General features: G+C 42.2%; 1 protein-coding gene across 2 annotated transcripts in view; it reads right to left on the reverse strand.

The window, feature by feature from the left end:
* The window catches only part of LOC106573249 (mitochondrial inner membrane protease subunit 2), a 175,657-nt gene that overhangs the window by 27,240 nt on the left and 130,643 nt on the right, over positions 1-17,774 (reverse strand). For both annotated transcript variants that reach the window (XM_014148148.2, XM_014148147.2), the window contains exons 4-5: positions 16,331-16,396; positions 13,095-13,197 (exon numbers count right to left, since the gene is read on the reverse strand). In XM_014148148.2, the coding sequence (XP_014003623.1) occupies positions 13,095-13,197; positions 16,331-16,396 (169 nt within the window). The remainder of the gene's footprint in view (positions 1-13,094; positions 13,198-16,330; positions 16,397-17,774) is intronic.

The following is a 17,774-nucleotide window of genomic DNA, read 5'->3' on the forward strand; positions in this document are numbered from 1 at the left end:
CGAAATGGCACCCTATTCCCTAAATAGCACACTACGATATAGGGAATAGGGTGCCTTTTCAGACTCAGATAGAGGAGGAGGCCTTTCTGATTGGCTCCCTTGGTAATACATGTCCTGGGGGGTGATGTCAACACAACATAGGCCTCTGGCCATGGATAATTGAAAAAAAAACATTTAAACTACCAATACAATACCTTAATTCTGGCATGTCAAGGTTGAAATACAATGAAATTAATGGATTAATGTATTCTTCTTCTCTACTTCAATTGAACTACACTAGTTCCTGGCTGATAAATAGATTAAGTAATATTCCCTTAAAAATACATTTGGTCCATGCTTCATTCCCAGGTATTGGCACAGAAAAATAAATAAATCAATTTGGTTAGTATTTCTAAATATATTGTACTACCAGACATAATATACAACAGACAGAGATCCTGTACAGTGCCATTCCATGAGATACATTCCATTACAGAATCTTCCTTCAATATTCCCCTAATACACTGAACAGAAATATAAACTCAACATGTAAAGTGTTGGTCACATGTTTCATTAGCTGAAATAAAAAGATGCTATACATTTACCATATGTACAAAAAGCTGATTTCTCTCAGATTTTGTGTACAAATTTGTTTACGTCCCCGTTAGTGAGAATTTCTCCTTTGCCAAGATAATCCATCCACCTGACAGGTGTGGCATTTTAAGAAGCTGATTAAACAGCATGATTTGGTGCACCTTGTGCTGGGAACAATAAAAGGCCACTCTAAAATGTGCAGTTTTGTCACAACACAATGCCACAGATGTCTCAAGTTTTGAAGGAGCATACAATTAACATGCTGACTGTAGGAATGTCCACCAGAGCTGTTGCCAGAGAATATAGTAATTTCTCTGCCATGAGCAGCCTCCGATGTTATTTTAGAGAATTTGGCAGTACGTCCAACCGGCCTCACAACCGCAGACCACGTGTAACCATGACAGCCCAGGAACTTCACATCGGCTTCTTCACCTGCGGGATCGTCTGAGACCAGCCACCCGGACAGCTGATGAAACTGTGGGTTTGCACAACCGAAGAAGTTCTGCACAAACCGTCTCAGGGAAGCTCATCTGAGTGCTTGTCGTCCTCCCCAGTTTCTTGACCTGACTGCAGTTCGGCGTCGTAACCGACTTCAGTGGGCAAATGCTCACCTTCGATGGCCACTGGCACACTGGAGAAGTGTGTTCTTCACGGATGGATCCCGGTTTCAACTGTACCGGGCAGATTTCAGACAGCGTCTATGGCGTCGTGTGGGCGCCTGGTTTGCTGATGTCAACGTTGTGAACAGAGTGCTTCATGGTGGCGGTGTGGTTATGGTATGGGCAGGCATAAGCTACGGACAACAAACACCATTGCATTTTTTCGATGGCAATTTAAATGCACAGAGATACTGTGGCGAGATCCTGAGGCCCATTGTCGTGCTATTGATCCGCCGCCATCACCTCACGTTTCAGCATGATAATGCACTGCCCCTTGTCACAGGGATCTGTACACAATTCCTGGAAGCTGAACATGTCCCAGTTCTTCCATGGCCTGTATATTCACCAGACATTGTCACCCATTGAGCAGGTTTGGGATGCTCTGGATCGACGTGTACGACAGTGTGTTCCAGTTCCCGCCAATATAAATAAAGGTGAAATATATAAATACAAATATTCAGAAACTTCACACAGCCATTGAAGTGGAATGGGGCAACATTCCAACATTTTTGTTCAGTGTAAATCAAGTCATCTCCCCTTGCAGCAGCACATTGTGAGAGGAGAGCTTTAGAGTTGAGCCCTGGCCTGAGGATCAGAGTGTAATTTCCCCTCACAGCAGCCAGCATAAACACTTCAATTCCACAGAGGAGAGGCGAGGAGACAAGAAGAGACAAAGGTCACGTCCCAAATGGCACCCAGCCAGAGACTGAAGGGGGGGGGGATCTCCCTTCCATCACCCTGCAGGGCTGCCGCTGCGCTGGGTGGAACTGGGTCTGTGACTGAATTATCTAGTAACTGATAGTTGTGGATGAAGACAATCATGATAATAAAATAACTGTCAAAACCATTTAAAAATAGGCCTACCTGCATTCATATTAGGATAACAAAAAAATAAAGAAGTTTCCTAATAGCAGGAGTGTTTAATGATTACAAATTGTTTTGGTAACTTAGTCTGTCTATGAAACTTCCTACATCGCCTCCTCTCTCCAACTGTCCTTTGATGCTTGAGCAGCTAATCGCTAGATGCACAGGGGTGTAGAGCGCTATAGGCTATGGCATTTCAGTAAAAACTGGATTTTATACAATGCATGTTTTCATTGCTTGCTAGTAAATAAATCAATTGGTCTTTAAAAAGGTTGGATGTGTCTGACTACTCATGAATGATGTATTAACAGCAGTTGACAAGGTTGTGCTGGCTCTGAGGCCTATAATGCACTAATGTTGTGTCAAATGGACCATTCTCTCGAACCTGGCATGGTATAATTTGATACGGACTGCATACACTAATCAACGCTGATCAGGCCCCGGCAGACACGCTGCCCCCCTATCCCTGCAAAGTAAAACAGTAGCCTGGGCTATACAGTGTCGGCCCGCAATGGACTTTTATGAATGCCCATGCCGTAGCCAACCATTTGTAAAAAAAAAGACAATTTACCATTATTCTGTCATTTGGTTACATTCATTTCTCTTAATGCATGTATTAATTAGTGTCACATGCCATTCACATTCTCGGAGTGGACAAATTGTTTGCAGAGCCTCACAACCTGAGACACTTGTGAGAAACAAGTCTCGGTTTATTTCATACCATCATTTACACGCTCCATGTGAGCAATGGGTCTGGTTTATCTGCCCGTGTTAATGCTGATGGAGCGCGTGCGCCCCTGAGCACACACAGAAGCACCTGGCCGGCTTCTCCCAAATGTCAAAATGTAGGAAGTCCGTTTATATATATATATACACACACACATTTAAAAAAAAATATTTAAACATCCATTCAAATTGTAATAGTTCCTCATAGTACTTGAACAATCTTTCCAACACCCTCCCCCCTCGGTAATCAGCATCCCTGATTAATAGGCTATGGGCATGTTTCTTTTACTTGTAGTATAAACCATCCCCTTCATACCTTACTTGTCGATTCATTATCTTGTAGCCTACTTTCTTGAAAACATAAGGTTGTTTTAAAACACATTTTAAGGAAAGGATATATATTTGCTCGTGTCTGACACACGCTGGCGGCTTTGATTGACGGGTGCATTTACAGGGGTGTGCGCGAGTGAGTTTGCTGATTCTTCCTGTAGGCATATGTCCATTCAGAACGTTTCCCTACACTGCGTTCAACGGGAAAAGAAGAGCGTCACAAGGTTGCCGCTTACGTCAATACATCGCAGTCGATGCGAAAAAGGTAAGTGTCACCCAATTGACGCCTACGTCAATTCACTGCATTCAATGGGAAAAGATGTTTCAGAGGGTTGATGCTTATGTCAATACATTGCATTCAATGAGAAAATATGAGCTTCAACCAATTGACACTTACATCAATCCATTGCATTCAATGGGAAAATGAGGGTCACAGGCTTGAACCTTAGGTCAATACATTTCCAGTCAATGGGAAATGATGAGTGTCAACCAATTTCAACTCTTCAAAGTGAAAACTAGGTCCCACAGAGAACAAGGCCTTTTTTCCATGGAAAATAATTACCTACAGCCCTCACATAACCATGACACCCCCCGTGGACTGCAATTGAGCTAGCTAACCGTCCTTTCACACAACCCACCGTGACCTTATGGGGATGCTCTCCTGTGTTGAGGTTCAGCTTACTGTGGAAACAGGAAATAGCTTAATTCATCCTCAACATGGTGCTTCATTCTCTTCCTGCAGACCGCGGGACCGTCATGACGCTCCAAATAAAATTTGAAGTCAATCGACGCAAAAGCATTTTTTTTAACCTCCATTGGCTACAATGGTCTTGCAGTTCTAGAAACCAAGAGCCTTGTTAGAATTAATTCAGAAGTAAATATTGGTTCATTTTTTTTTGGGGGGGGGGGGATTGGTTGCTTTAAAACTGTATGTGTCTGTGTCTGTCTGCATGCGTATATCTGTCTGCCTGCCTGTCTATGGGGTGGGAAAGAGGAGAGAAATGAGAAGACGGGGAGGGAGGGAATGATGGAGAGAGAATGGAGGGGGGAGGAGGGAGACAGAAGGGGGAGAGTGAGGGAGGGGTAGAAAGAAATGGATAGGGTGAATGAGGGAAAGAGGGTGATGGAGGGGAGAGAGTCAACAGACAAAGGTGGGTGAGAAGAGGGGGAGAGATGACATGGGGACGGAGGGAAGAAGGAGGGAGAGGGTAAATGAGGGAGGAATAAGAAGACGGACGGGAGAGAGCAGAGAGAGGAATAGGAGAGGACGGACGGGAGAGCGAGAGAGAGAGCAGAGCGAGATGGGAGAGAGAAGAGAAAGAGAGGGGAGAGAGAAGAGAAAGAGAGGGGAGAGAGAAGAGAAAGAGGGGAGAGAGAAGAGAAAGAGGGGAGAGAGAGACCCTTCACTAAGCCCGACCCCCTTGGTTACTGTTGCAACCTCTGACAACATTTTCCCAGGAATCCCAATTCCCCATTTTCAATTAACTTGCAAACATTTCTAAAAATATTGTTTTCACTTTGTCATTATGGGGTATTGTGTTTATCTATTTAATCCATTTTGAATTCAGGCTGTAAGACAACAAAATGAGGAATAAGTCAAAGGGTATGAATACTTTCTGAAGGCACTGTATCAATCAGCCATTTTGGGATAATGATATAGAAAGACAAAAGCAAGGTGTTTAGGTGCATAAAAAAAATCCGACACACAAAGGACTGGAGACGGATGCCAAGGCTTTCATAAATACACAATATAATCTTCAAATAACATTTCAAGGCTGTGGGAGTGAGGCGAGGGAGCGTAGAAGGCTAAACTAGCTTGTCCACTCGGTCCCTCACACAAGAGAAATGAGTGCTACGGCCTTGAAGACATCAGGGGTATCTGACAAATGGCTCCAGAATACCAACACTTCTCCTTCCTTCCTCAGAAGGCTTAGTTTAGAGACTGGGAGTGAGAAAAGACCCACTAAACGTTGTCGTATAGGAATGGATTTGGTACACAACTCATAAGCTTATTGCTGTTGTTGGGTGGGTGATAATCACTACGCCATTTATTGACTTGATCTGGACGACGAATATGCTTGCTTTTTAGATTTTAGTTTTAAATGTCATTTTAAATGCCGCTGAGAAATCTGTGACCTGGAAAAGAGTAAGACATTGAAGCCCCGCAATACAATAAAGTTACATTTATTTTTGTTGTTTGTGCTCCCAAAACCTGTATGCAAAGCAGCCGTTGAACGCCATTTCAGGCATTCAGCATATTTCAAGCTACAAGACATAATCTGATTTTGGCAAAAAGGTATGACTGTGATATTTGTTTAGGTCTATCCAACCTGACAGCTCACTCAGCGACTTCATCTCACGCAGCACTTTATACAGCACCTGGCTCTCCAGGGAGCCCAAAGAGCCTATGGGGTTTTAGACAAGTATAAATAACAAAGCGAAAGAGAGAGAGGGGGGTTGGAGAGAGAGAAAAAAAGAGAGAGAGGGGGGAGAGAGAAAGAGAGAAAGGGGGAGTTGGAGAGAGAGAAGAAAGAGGGACAGAAGAGATAGAGAAAGAGAGGGATAGAAGAGAGAGAAAGAAAGAAAGCGAGGGAGTGGCAGGTAGGTACTGAGAGGCATGTTAATTCACTTCCTGGTGAGAAATACACTTATATTTAGAAGCAAAACAAGGTTCAGCGCACCCATTTAAAATTAATTCTTCCTCTTTGGTTGCTCCACGTATATTTTAGTAACAAAGAACCTTTCACGTCAGTGGAACACACTTTTTGTGAAATGTAAATCAAGACAGGATTTACATTTCACAAAAAATATATATTTTTATGCCTTCAGAAAGTATTTGCCCTCAGCCTGAATTTAAAATGTATTCAATTGAGATTGTTTTGTCACAAGCCTACACACAATACCCTATAACGGCGCCAGAGTGGATGGCTGCCGTTTTACGGGCCCCTAACCAACTGTTCTATTTTGTTACATTTTTTTCACATTGTTTAACTTATTTTGTACATAAAGTTGCTGCTACCGTCTCTTATGACCAAAAAGAGCTTCTGGACATCAGAATAAATCCCTGTCATTCGCGTGAAGAAAAGGCGGAGATACAGAGGGAAAAGGTCAGCATTCAGAGATGAGTGAGTAAATCGCCACTACCATCCATTCTATTGGCAATCACTGGAAAACAAACTCGATCTACGGTTGAGACTATCCTACCAACAGGACATTAAAAACGGTAACATCTTATGTTTCACCGAGTCGTGGCTGAATGACGACATGGATAATATACAGCTGGCTGTGTTTTCCGTGCATCGGCAGGACAGAGTAGCTATGTCTGGTAAAACGAGGGGCGGGGGGTGTGTATTTGTCAATGCCTGCTGGTGCGCGATGTCTAATATTAAAGTAGTCTCGAGGTATTGCTCGCCTGAGGTAGAGTACCTCATGATAAGCTGTAGACCACATTATCTACCAAGAGTTCTCATCTGTATTATTTGTAGCCGTCTATTTACCACCACAAACCGATGCTGGCACTAAGACCGCACTCAACGAGCTGTATAAAGCCCTAAGCAAACAAGAAAATGCTAATCCAGAAGCGGCGCTCCTAGTGGCAGGGGTCTTTAATGCAGGCAAACTTAAATCCGTTTTACCTCATTTCTACCAGCATGTCACATGTGCAACCAGAGGGAAGAAAACTGTAGACCACCTTGACTCCACAAGCAGACATGCTATGCCAATACCAATACCGATTATCGGAGGACCAAAAAAAGCCGATATCGATAAATCGGCCATTTCATTCATATATATATATGTAATAATGACAATTACTACAATACTGAATTAACAATGAGCACTTTTATTTTAACTTACCGTAAATTCCGGACTATAAGCCGCAACTTTTTTCCCAGCTTTGAACCTCGCGGCTTAAAACAATGACGCGGCTAATTTTGGGATTTTTCCCGCTTTCCCGCTCCAAAAAAACACATTCTGTGACGTGCTCAGTTTTTTGGCGGCATGAAGCTTTCATTAGACCAATGAAATTGCCGAACGGGTTAAGGTCAAACAACTTTTTTGTTTACTGTTTAGATTAAATCGAGCGCTCTCAAACTTCCCATCATTATGATTATGGTAGTCATTTTGTCACCCTCATCAAGGCAAAGACACGGAGAAATGCATATGATGCAGCTTTCAAGTTGAAGGCATTGATCTGGCTGTTGGAAAAGGAAATAGAGCTGCTGCACGGGAGCTTGGTCTTAATGAGTCGATGATAAGACGTTGGAAACAGCAGCGAGAGGAATTGACTCAGTGCAAAAAGACAACTAAAGCTTACTGCAAATTATTTTTTGTTACAAGCTGTGTTTCGTTAAAGCCCATTTATTTTTGTTACAAGCCGTGTTTCGTTAAAGCCTATTTATTTTTGTTACAAGCCATGTTTCGTTAAAGCCTGTGTAAAGTTCATTTGTTTCAATGTACCGGTAGGCACCTGCGGCTTATAGACATGTGCGGCTTATTTATGTTCAAAATAATATATATTTTTTAAATTCAGTGGGTGCGGCTTATATTCAGGTGCGCTTAATAGTCCGGAAATTACGGTAATATAATACATAAATAAAATCTATTTAGTCTCCAAAAAATTATGAAACGTGCAATATGTGCCATGTAAAAAAGCTAACGTTTAAGTTCCTTGCTCAGAACATGAGAACATATGAAAGCTGGTGGTTCCTTTTAACATGAGTCTTCAATATTCCCAGTTAAGAACCTCTTACAGCTCCTTAAGGATAGGGGGCAGTATTGACAATTTCGGAAAAAATATGTGCCCATATTAAACTGCCTCCTACTCAAACTCAGAAGCTAGGATATGCATATTATTAGTAGATTTGGATAGAAAACACTCTGAAGTTTCTAAAACCGTTTGAATGGTGTCTGTGAGTATAACAGAACTCATATGGCAAGCAAAAACCTGAGAGAAATCCTACAAGGAAGTGGAAATCTGGATGCATGGGCTCTCTTCAAGTCGTTTCCTATTGAATACACAGTGACGTAGTAATAATTGTGCACTTCCTACGGTTTCCACTAGATGTCAACAGTCTTTACAAAGTTGTTTGAGTCGTCTACGATGAACAGAGACCGAATGAGAAGGTGGGGAACTTGGTCACCAAGGGAATGACATCACTTCATTGGCGCGCATTCACGAACGTGGATCCTCCGTTTCAAAACGTTTTTCAAGACACAGGAACCGTCCGGTTGAAATATTACTGAATCTTCACGTTCTAAAGGCCCTAAAGATTGATGTTTTACAACGTTTGACATGTTTGAACGAACGTAAATACAACTGTTTTTTACTTTTTTCGTGACATTGTCCGCGCGTTTCCTACATTTGGAGTGGCTTACTGAACACGCGAACAACAAGGAGTTATTTGGACATAAATTATGGACTTTATCGAACAAAACAACATTTGTTGTGGACCTGGGATTCCTGGAAGTGCCTTCTGATGAAGATCATCAAAGGTAAGGGAATATTTCTAATGCAATTTATGATTTTAGATGACTCCAAGATGGCGGCTATCTTTATAGCCTAGTGTATTCTTCTGAGCTCAGTACTCAGATTATTGCAAAGAGTGCTTTCCTCGTGAAGCTTTTTTGAAATCTTTCATAGCGTTTGCATAAAGGAGATGTTCATCTATAATTCTTTGAATGACAGTTTAATTTTGTATCAACGTTTATGACAAGTATTTTTGTAAATTGTGGCGCTGATCACCGGCAGTATTTGAGGGAAAATATTTTCTGTACGTCACGCGCCGATGTCAAATGCTGTTTTTATATATAAATATGAACTTTATCGAACAAAAAATGCATTTATTGTGTAACATGATGTCCTAGGAGTGTCATCTGATGAAGATCGTCAAAGGTTAGTGCTGCATTTAGCTGTGTTTTGGGTATTTGTGATGCATGCTAGTTGCTTGGAAAATGGCTGTGTGGTTATTTTTGTCGATGTACTCTCCTAACATAATCTAATGTTTTGCTTTCGCTGTAAAGCCTTTTTGAAATCGGACAACGTGGTTCGATTCAGGAGAAGTGTATCTATAAAATGGTGTAAAATAGTCCTATGTTTGAGAAATAGAAATGATTAGATTTGGTTTTGAATATGGCACTGATTTTTCACTGGCTGTTGATCCCGCTAACGGGATTGGTGTCGTAAGAGGATTTATTAAGAAGTTTTAGGTTGTAATTATTATAGGAATTATAGGACTATTTCTCTCTATACCATTTCTATTTGATATACCTTTAATTATTGGATGTTCTTATAGGCACTTTAGTATTGCCAGCCTAATCTCGGGAGTTGATAGGCTTGAAGTCATAAACAGCGCTGTGCTTCAAGCATTGCTAAGAGCTGCTGGCAAATGCAGGAAAGTGCTGTTTGAATGAATGCTTACGAGCCTGCTGCTGCCTACCACCGCTCAGTCAGACTGCCCTATCAAATATCAAATCATAGACTTAATTATAATATAATAAATACACAGAAATACGAGCCTTAGGTCATTAATATTGTCAAATCCGGAAACTATCTTTTCGAAAAAACTTTTATTCTTTCAGTGAAATACAGAACCGTTCCGTATTTTATCTAACGGGTGGCATCCCTAAGTCTAAATATTGTCGTTACATTGCACAACCTTCAATGTTATGTCATAATTATGTAAAATTCAGGCAAATTAATTACGGTCTTTGTTAGGAAGAAATGCTCTTCACACAGTTCGCAACAACCCCAGGCGTCCCAAACTGCTGCATATACCCTGACTTTGCTTGCACTGAACGCAAGAGAAGTGACACAATTTCCCTAGTTAATATTGCCTACTAACATGAATTTCTTTTAACAAAATATGCAGGTTTAAAAAATATATACTTGTGTATTGATTTTAAGCAAGGAATTGATGTTTATGGTTAGGTTCATTGGTGCAACGATTGTGCTTTTTTCGCGAATGTGCTTGTTACATCATCACCCGTTTGGGGAAGTAGGCTGTGATTCAATGGTAAATTAACAGGCACCGTATTGATTATATGCAATGCAGGACAAGCTAGTTAAACTAGTAATATCATCAACCATGTGTAGTTAACTACTGATTATGTTAAGATTGATTGTTTTTTATAAGATAAGTTTAATGCTAGCTAGCAACTTACCTTGGCTCCTTGTTGCACTCGCGTAACAGGTGGTCACAGCCTGCCATGTAGTCTCCTCGTGGTTTGCAATGTAATCGGCCATAATCGGCGTCCAAAAATGCCGATTACCATTTGTTATGAAAACTTGAAATCGGACCTAATTAATCGGCCATGCCGATTAATCGGTCGACCTCTATAGTATATAGTATGTAGCATATACCGGGACGGCAGGTAGCCTAGTGGTTAGAGCTTTGGGCCAGTAACCGAAAGGTTGCTAGATTGAAACTTCGAGCTGATAAGATAAAAATCAGTCGTTCTACACCTGAACAAGGCAGTTAACCCGCTGTTCCTAGGCTGTCATCGTCAATAAGAATTTGTTCTTAACTGACTTGCCTAGTTAAATAAAGGTTAAATAAAAGAAAAAAGAAAAAAAAATGCAGTATGGGTATTCGAACACAGCTATAGTATTTTGTGTAGATCATTGACAAAAAATGACAATTAAATCCCACCTTGTAACACAAGAAACTGTGGAAAAAGTCAAGGGGTGTGAATACTTTCTGAAGGCACTGTACATTATAAAATGGACTGTTCGTTAAGCCCAGACGCCCTTGGTTACTGTTTCAATCTCGGACAACATTTTTTTTTTTTTTACCGTTTTCTCCCCAATTTCATGGTATCCAATTGGTAGTTACAGTCTTGTCTCATCGCTGCAACTCCAGTACAGACTTGGGAGAGGCAAAGGTAGAGAGCCATGCGTCCTCCAAAACACAACCCAACCAAGCCGCACTGCTTCTTGACACAAAGCCAGCCGCACCAATGTGTCGGAGGAAACACCGTGCACCTGGCGACCGTGTCAGCGTGCACTGTGCCCGGCCCGCCACAGGAGTCACTAGTGCGTGATGGGACAAGGACATCCCTGGCGGCCAAACCCTCCCCTAAACCGGGCGACACTGGGCCAATTGTGCGCTGCCTCATCGGTCTCCTGGTCGCGGCCAGCTGCGACCGAACCTTGAATCTCTAGTGGCACAGCTAGCACTGAGATGCAGTGCCTTAGACCACTGCGCCACTCGGTTGTCCCAAGCCCGGATAAAGGAGGAGGGTTGGAATTGTGACATAAAAAAAAACAAGAATCGATAGAAGAAAGTTTATTTGTAGTTCTAAACATATTTAGGGTGTTTCTTTACTCACTTTTTGTCTCTCCCACGATGTTATTCCTCTCTCCTACAGCATCTATCACAATTACATGCACATGGCCAATTATACAAATTAGGCGATGACGTCATTTAGCGACTTCTAGCGACTTTTAGGACAGCCAATAGCTACTTTCCTTACTGAGGAGTTGGCAACACTGCATGCGATGTGCACGCACAGTTACAAGCCTGCTAGAGTTAGCGGCAGACGAATGAGCAATATCCACCGTCGTAATATGGATGAAGCCTGAGCTGGAATGTGAAGCTAACTGAAGCTAGCTAATTTCAGAAAAGCCTGGGCACATCTGGCTATATACCCCTCTGGTGCACTGTTAAATGATTTAGCCATTTAAACAATTTGGTTTTGGATAAAAAACAATTTTTTTACAATGCCCTCAATGGCTTTCATGCGTTTAAAACGTGCCACACATGCCTGCACTGGGAAACAACACAAATGACAATGTCAGTATGACCAATGCATTTTTACTGAGGTGGTGAGATGACCTAATAAGCATGCAGGCATAAGCTAATAGTGGTCATAGTGCATACATACAGTACCGCACTGTATAGGCCTACATAAGAAGTAACCATATAACCATTACAGAGGGCTTGTAGATCCAACGGGAAATAAGGTATAATAAGACAATTGGTTAAGGAAACGGTTTTCTTACATTAAACTGTTCCCTTATAGTATTCTGTTCATGGCCGATAAACTGCTTACAGTAATGTCATCCACAAAATCATCCCCAAACCACCCCAAACTCCTCTATCCAAATATTTCAAAGTTCAGATCCAGCAACAGACAGAGAGAGTACTGACTGACATGGAACCATCCAAAAGCAACATCAGAAAATAAATCCCTCCGCAAACCAGCAGCTGACCCAGTTAAATGTCAAGTACAAAGTTGTTTCTTTATAGGATTGGAATGCTACAGATAGATAATTCCCTGGCCTCTACTCAGCTCTGCTGCTTCCTTCCTCCATCCAATGACAGCTCCCTGAAATACTTGGTCAAAACCCAGAAAAGCACAGAGCGCCTCGCTGCCCGATCACTCACTCCTCGTCACTACTTTCAGACCCTAATCAAGACACATTTGTTATTGCCCGACAAGGATGAGGACATGTATGGAAAATACAACAATGAAATACGCTAAGCCTTCTTTCTCCACAGGCAGGAGAGGCTGCCGGGCTCACATGCCCAATGAGGCCTGCCAAAGATGAATAGCACTGACTGTACCTACCTGCCATAATGGAGAAACTGTTCAGAGTTTCTTTCCTCTAAAGGAACAACTTTGTCTTAATAAGCAGCACAAAAATGACAAATTTAGAACCCAGGTTTGTTCTCCAATGCATGGCTATTCAATTATTTTCCTTTTAAGGACTCCCAGGGTCTTTTTAGGCCCCATTGTTGGAGTTCAAATGTGGAGCTGCTGGACGAGACTCAGACAAGCTGTGCTTTGCTTTGCTTTTCAATGGCATGGGCCAAAGCCTTATACTTAGATACAAATATAAGGCTTTTATATGCAAACATAAGTCTTTTATATCCAAGTATAAGGCTCTGGCATATGCCATTCTCATTGAGTAGTAAAGGACTGAGCAGAAAAGTGGCTTACCGGTCCAAAGCTGTTGCTGTCCAGACTGTGGCCGTGATGGTCCCCCTCGATCCAAAAGTGGCCATCAGGGACCCTGAGATAGCGGTTCTTATAGCCAAGTGTCCTGCAGAGAGAAATGGAGGGCGGGAGGTTTGGATCATGGATAAAACGCATTAGCCAGGTTAATACAACCCACATTTACTACAGAACCTAGCTACGAAAGAAAGGCAGTCTTTAACATTGATTGAGCTACGGGATCAATTGAAAACAACAATAAATACATTGAAATTAGACAAGACAAAAGGCAAAGCTTCAATTGAGAATAAAGTTAATCTATCTATATCTGCATTAAGGAAATTGACATTTTTGTTTCATTATGGTGCATCACCTTTTTACTAAATCATCCATCTGCCTGTCATCCTCCCTTTAGATTAGAGTATTTTGTAGACAAGAATCTAATCTAATCAGATGAGGACAAATATCGATTGTGTGTAATGACTAACGAAATATGGACAGGACAGCACACTCCCTTAGGTCTAGTCTCTGGTTGAGTCCCTTAATGCCACACTATCCCCTATATAGAGCCCTATTGGCCCTGGTCAAAAGTAGTACACTATATTAGGGAATAGGGTCCATTTGGCACGTAACCTCTGTCTGATCAGATACCCTCCAGACTAGTTTAGCTTCAATCAACTATTTTGCGGAGTGAGGACAGGGTGGTACACACCATCAATCACATGTGGACTTAGCTGTGACTGAGGCGTGATGCATGGTTCATCTCAGGAACATTGTAAATTACGGGAGAAATGACTTTTTAAATGACAATTCTTCTCCTATTCCTTTCTAGGGCAATGTTACAGGAGCCTAAATGACTACTCTTTAGACCTTGGACAAAAATATTGATTTTGCTGCTGGGGGGGGAAAAAAAAGTTTTTATTGCCACATACACCGGATAGGTGGTGAAATATGTTGTTTTACAGGGTCAGCAGCCATAGTAGTATAGCGCCACTGGAGCAAATTAAGGTTAAGTGGCCTTGCTCAAGAGCACATCAACACATTTTTCGCCTGTCTGCTCGGGTATTCGAACCTGCGACCTTTCGGATACTGGCCCAACGCTCTAACCGCTAGGCTACCCTTTGCCCTGTCTGTTCTCCAGCAAACTGAAGTTCAGTGACTTTTAAATGTCAGGGGTCAAGCGTCTACATACAGCATCTGAACACAAACAATACGAGAACAAAATACTGGCTACTTCAAAATCTAGTGATTATATCCTTTAGAATACAAATAGTCCCCATCTTATTTGTACAGTAGAATAGTTTGCAGTAAAACTTTATAATAACTTTAACGAGACATTTGTTATCTATTTATAAGCAGTGTTCACATACATGTATTAATAAATTATTATTCAATGGGGCTTGCACTACGTACTTATTAATAGTTTATCAAATAGTTTATTAATGAACATTATTATAAAGTGTTACCTAATCAACTACCCCGGCTATGCTCAGGAAAAAGAACAGTCTTGAGTTTTGTGGGAAGACAAAAACAGGTTGCAGCATCCCAACTGGAACCCTATTCCTTACATAGTGCACTACTTTGACCAGAGCTGGTTGGGTCTGGGTCAAAGGTAGTGCACTAAATAGGGTGCCATTTGGGACGCAGAGCAAAGCGAATATACAAAGTTCAAAGGGAATAGACAGACCCCTGTATTAATGCTGTTTGTATGCGACTCACTGCCTGGCAGTGTCTAGCAGCTACAAAGGGTTTAGGGTGCGTTCAGGAGTTTGGGCAGATTCTCAGCATTGAGTTGTGTTAGAAATGTATGCACTCTCTACCTCTCAGTGTAGTAGGTTTAAACAATAGCTGCCTGGTACAGTGGAGGTTATTTAACCTTTATTTAACTAGGCAAGTCAGTTAAGAACAAATTCTTATTTACAATGACGGCCTATCCCGGCCAAACCCTCCCCTAACCCGGACGACGCTGGGCCAATTGTGCGCCGCCCTATGGGACTCCCAATCCCGGCCTGTATAGCCCGGGATCAAACCGGGTCTGTAGTGACGCCTTAGACTGCTGCGCCACTCGGGAGACCTATAGGGCACAGATACACATGATAATGGACATATGAAACACGATAATGACGACGATGATGTGTAAAAGCCTGAGGTGAATTGGACAGGTCAAGTCAAAGGCTCAGTTTCAATATCTAGACTAGGAAGAATACCACTGCGAATGAATCAAATGTGTTGGACATGCATCCTAAGCGGTATGCTATCATGGACATGGGAACCCACAGCCATAGTCTTGTCCACCAGCCATGTCTGACAGTCTGCCTGGCACACCGCACTGGGTTGTTCTGTACCTCTACGAACACCAGAATCTCCATCTTGAGGTAGCTCTTCCTCATACACCTCACATGAATATACTCCGCATTTCCCTCAATGTGTGCATTCCAGTCATCAGCTTTACACAGCGTAGCAACAACTTTTCCCTGACAATACAGTGGCGTAACACTTTCATTTTTTTTTTTTTTAAAGCTGCGATTCGATTGAAACGCGATTTATGTCCCGTAAGCCATCATTGTTTGGAGATGAATCTCCGAAATGGCCCTCTATATCTCTGAGGGGCTCAGTTCAGAGGGATACACATAGCAAAAAAAACACACACACACACACACACACACACACACACACACACACACACACACACACACACACACACACACACACACACACACACACACACACACCACTCAGAGGGCTGTAATTGGCTGAGAGGCCTCTTCCTCTGTCAGGCAGAGCAGACAGTCTCTGTGCGTAGCAAGATTAAAACCATAGCTGTGATTTATAGCATGGCGGACCCGCAGGCTAACACACGCACACACACACGCACACGCACACCAGCCATCATCAAACCCCCATGTTAATTATTCATCTATCTCCTCCCAGGCAATACAAGTGACTCGTAATTTGTTCAGCGGCACCCGTCACAAATAGTTGATTTACATGACGACATTGTGGTATGAGTAGGTGGCAGCCGAAGATTTGAAGCTGGTAGATAAGAAATAGAGGTTTAAGACGGAGCTTCAAATCCCTGAGTAAACAATCAGTTGTCTTGTAGCAGTAGACTAACTCATAGAAAGTCTCTGAATAGGCCTTTAAGACACCCTTTGTTTTACATTCTTTTATTACCTTTTGTTTCGTTTTTACTGTATAATGTGTCGTGGGTTTTAAGTTTGATTTGATAAAGCTATACGTACTTGATGAAGTCTCCCTCAAGGGCTATGACCCGCTTGATGATCTTCTGCTGGGGGTTCTTGGGAGACCTGAAACAATAAAGATATATGATATCAATTAAGATATATGATAAAGAGATATATTTATCCATCAGCACGTAGCACCAATAAACCCTGTGCTGTAGCGACCCTGTTCACAACACTAGATTGAACTGGAATCAGTGTTCCTCACCAGCAGACAGAGAAACGGACTATACTGCAGTGACTATTGGGTGGGTTCAAGTACCAGGATGTCATTCCTCCTCCTCATCACTGACTGCCCTCCCTCCCTCCCTCCCAACATGTGGACCTCACACACCACCGGGGAACACAAACATAGCAGCACCATGGTAGAGAGAGTTCATTCACTTTATGTTTCTAATAAATCCTTAATAACCCGTAATACCGCAATGCTCAGTTAATGAATTCTACAACCATTATTGCCATGCCGATGACCTTCTCCAAGCCACGAAATACTTCTAAGTAGCCAACAGAGGACACGATTCATTTGATATCAACAACGACAGTCCTTTTGAGGCCATGCAAAGCAATGGCATTCGGATTCTGGGCACAAAATCAGTCTAACAAATGGGTAATATAGAAAAGATTTGTCGTTTTTTACTCTCTCGCTTGGGCGTGATGTTCAAGGCCATGATCAACAGTATTACAATGATCAAAAATCTTCTATTCCATCCACAGGTTTTATAGATAAATGTGAGGCAACCAGGGAGCCAGTGATACAATGGTGTTCAGTTCAGAGTGTCTGGCCAAATGAGGGACATCTACACAAAGGCATTGAATAATGACCCACAGAAACTGCAGTTTGTTAAACGTTGCCTTCAAATGCCCAGAGAATCAAACAGAAATGCCAGTCTTAATAAGAAGCCACATACATTCTCCATCCCTCCCTGCACTCCCTCTCCCTCAGTCTCCCTTTAACACACACACACTGATAGATAGAGGCCCACACACACACACACACAAGCACACTCTGTCACTCCTTTTCTCCCACTCTCTACCACGCATACACACACATTTGCTCTCTCTCTCTCTTCCTCCCTCCTTCCTCCTCCACATCCCCCCTCCCTCTTTGCCTCAGGGATACAGGGGATCATGACTGATTGGCAGCCTGCTCAGCCAATCAGAATTACCAGCAGCTCAGAGAACAGAGCCGCAAGCTAAACAGGGGTTAGCCTGTCTCTAGAGAGGCTGTGTGTGTGTGTGTGTGTGTGTGTGTGTGTGTGTATTAGGGCTGTGACGGTCATGGATTTTTGGATGACGGTAATTGGCCAGCCAAATGACCACGGACAACGTAATAACCGTTTGAATAGCAACACAAAAAAGAGTTATATATATAACATCTGTTTTAAGCACATTTTCTCCTCTCCTGACTGCATGTGCTGCCATAGAAATAGAATGAATAGAACGG

Source organism: Salmo salar, chromosome ssa16 (genome assembly GCF_905237065.1).
Source record: "Salmo salar chromosome ssa16, Ssal_v3.1, whole genome shotgun sequence".
Taxonomy (NCBI): domain Eukaryota; kingdom Metazoa; phylum Chordata; class Actinopteri; order Salmoniformes; family Salmonidae; genus Salmo; species Salmo salar.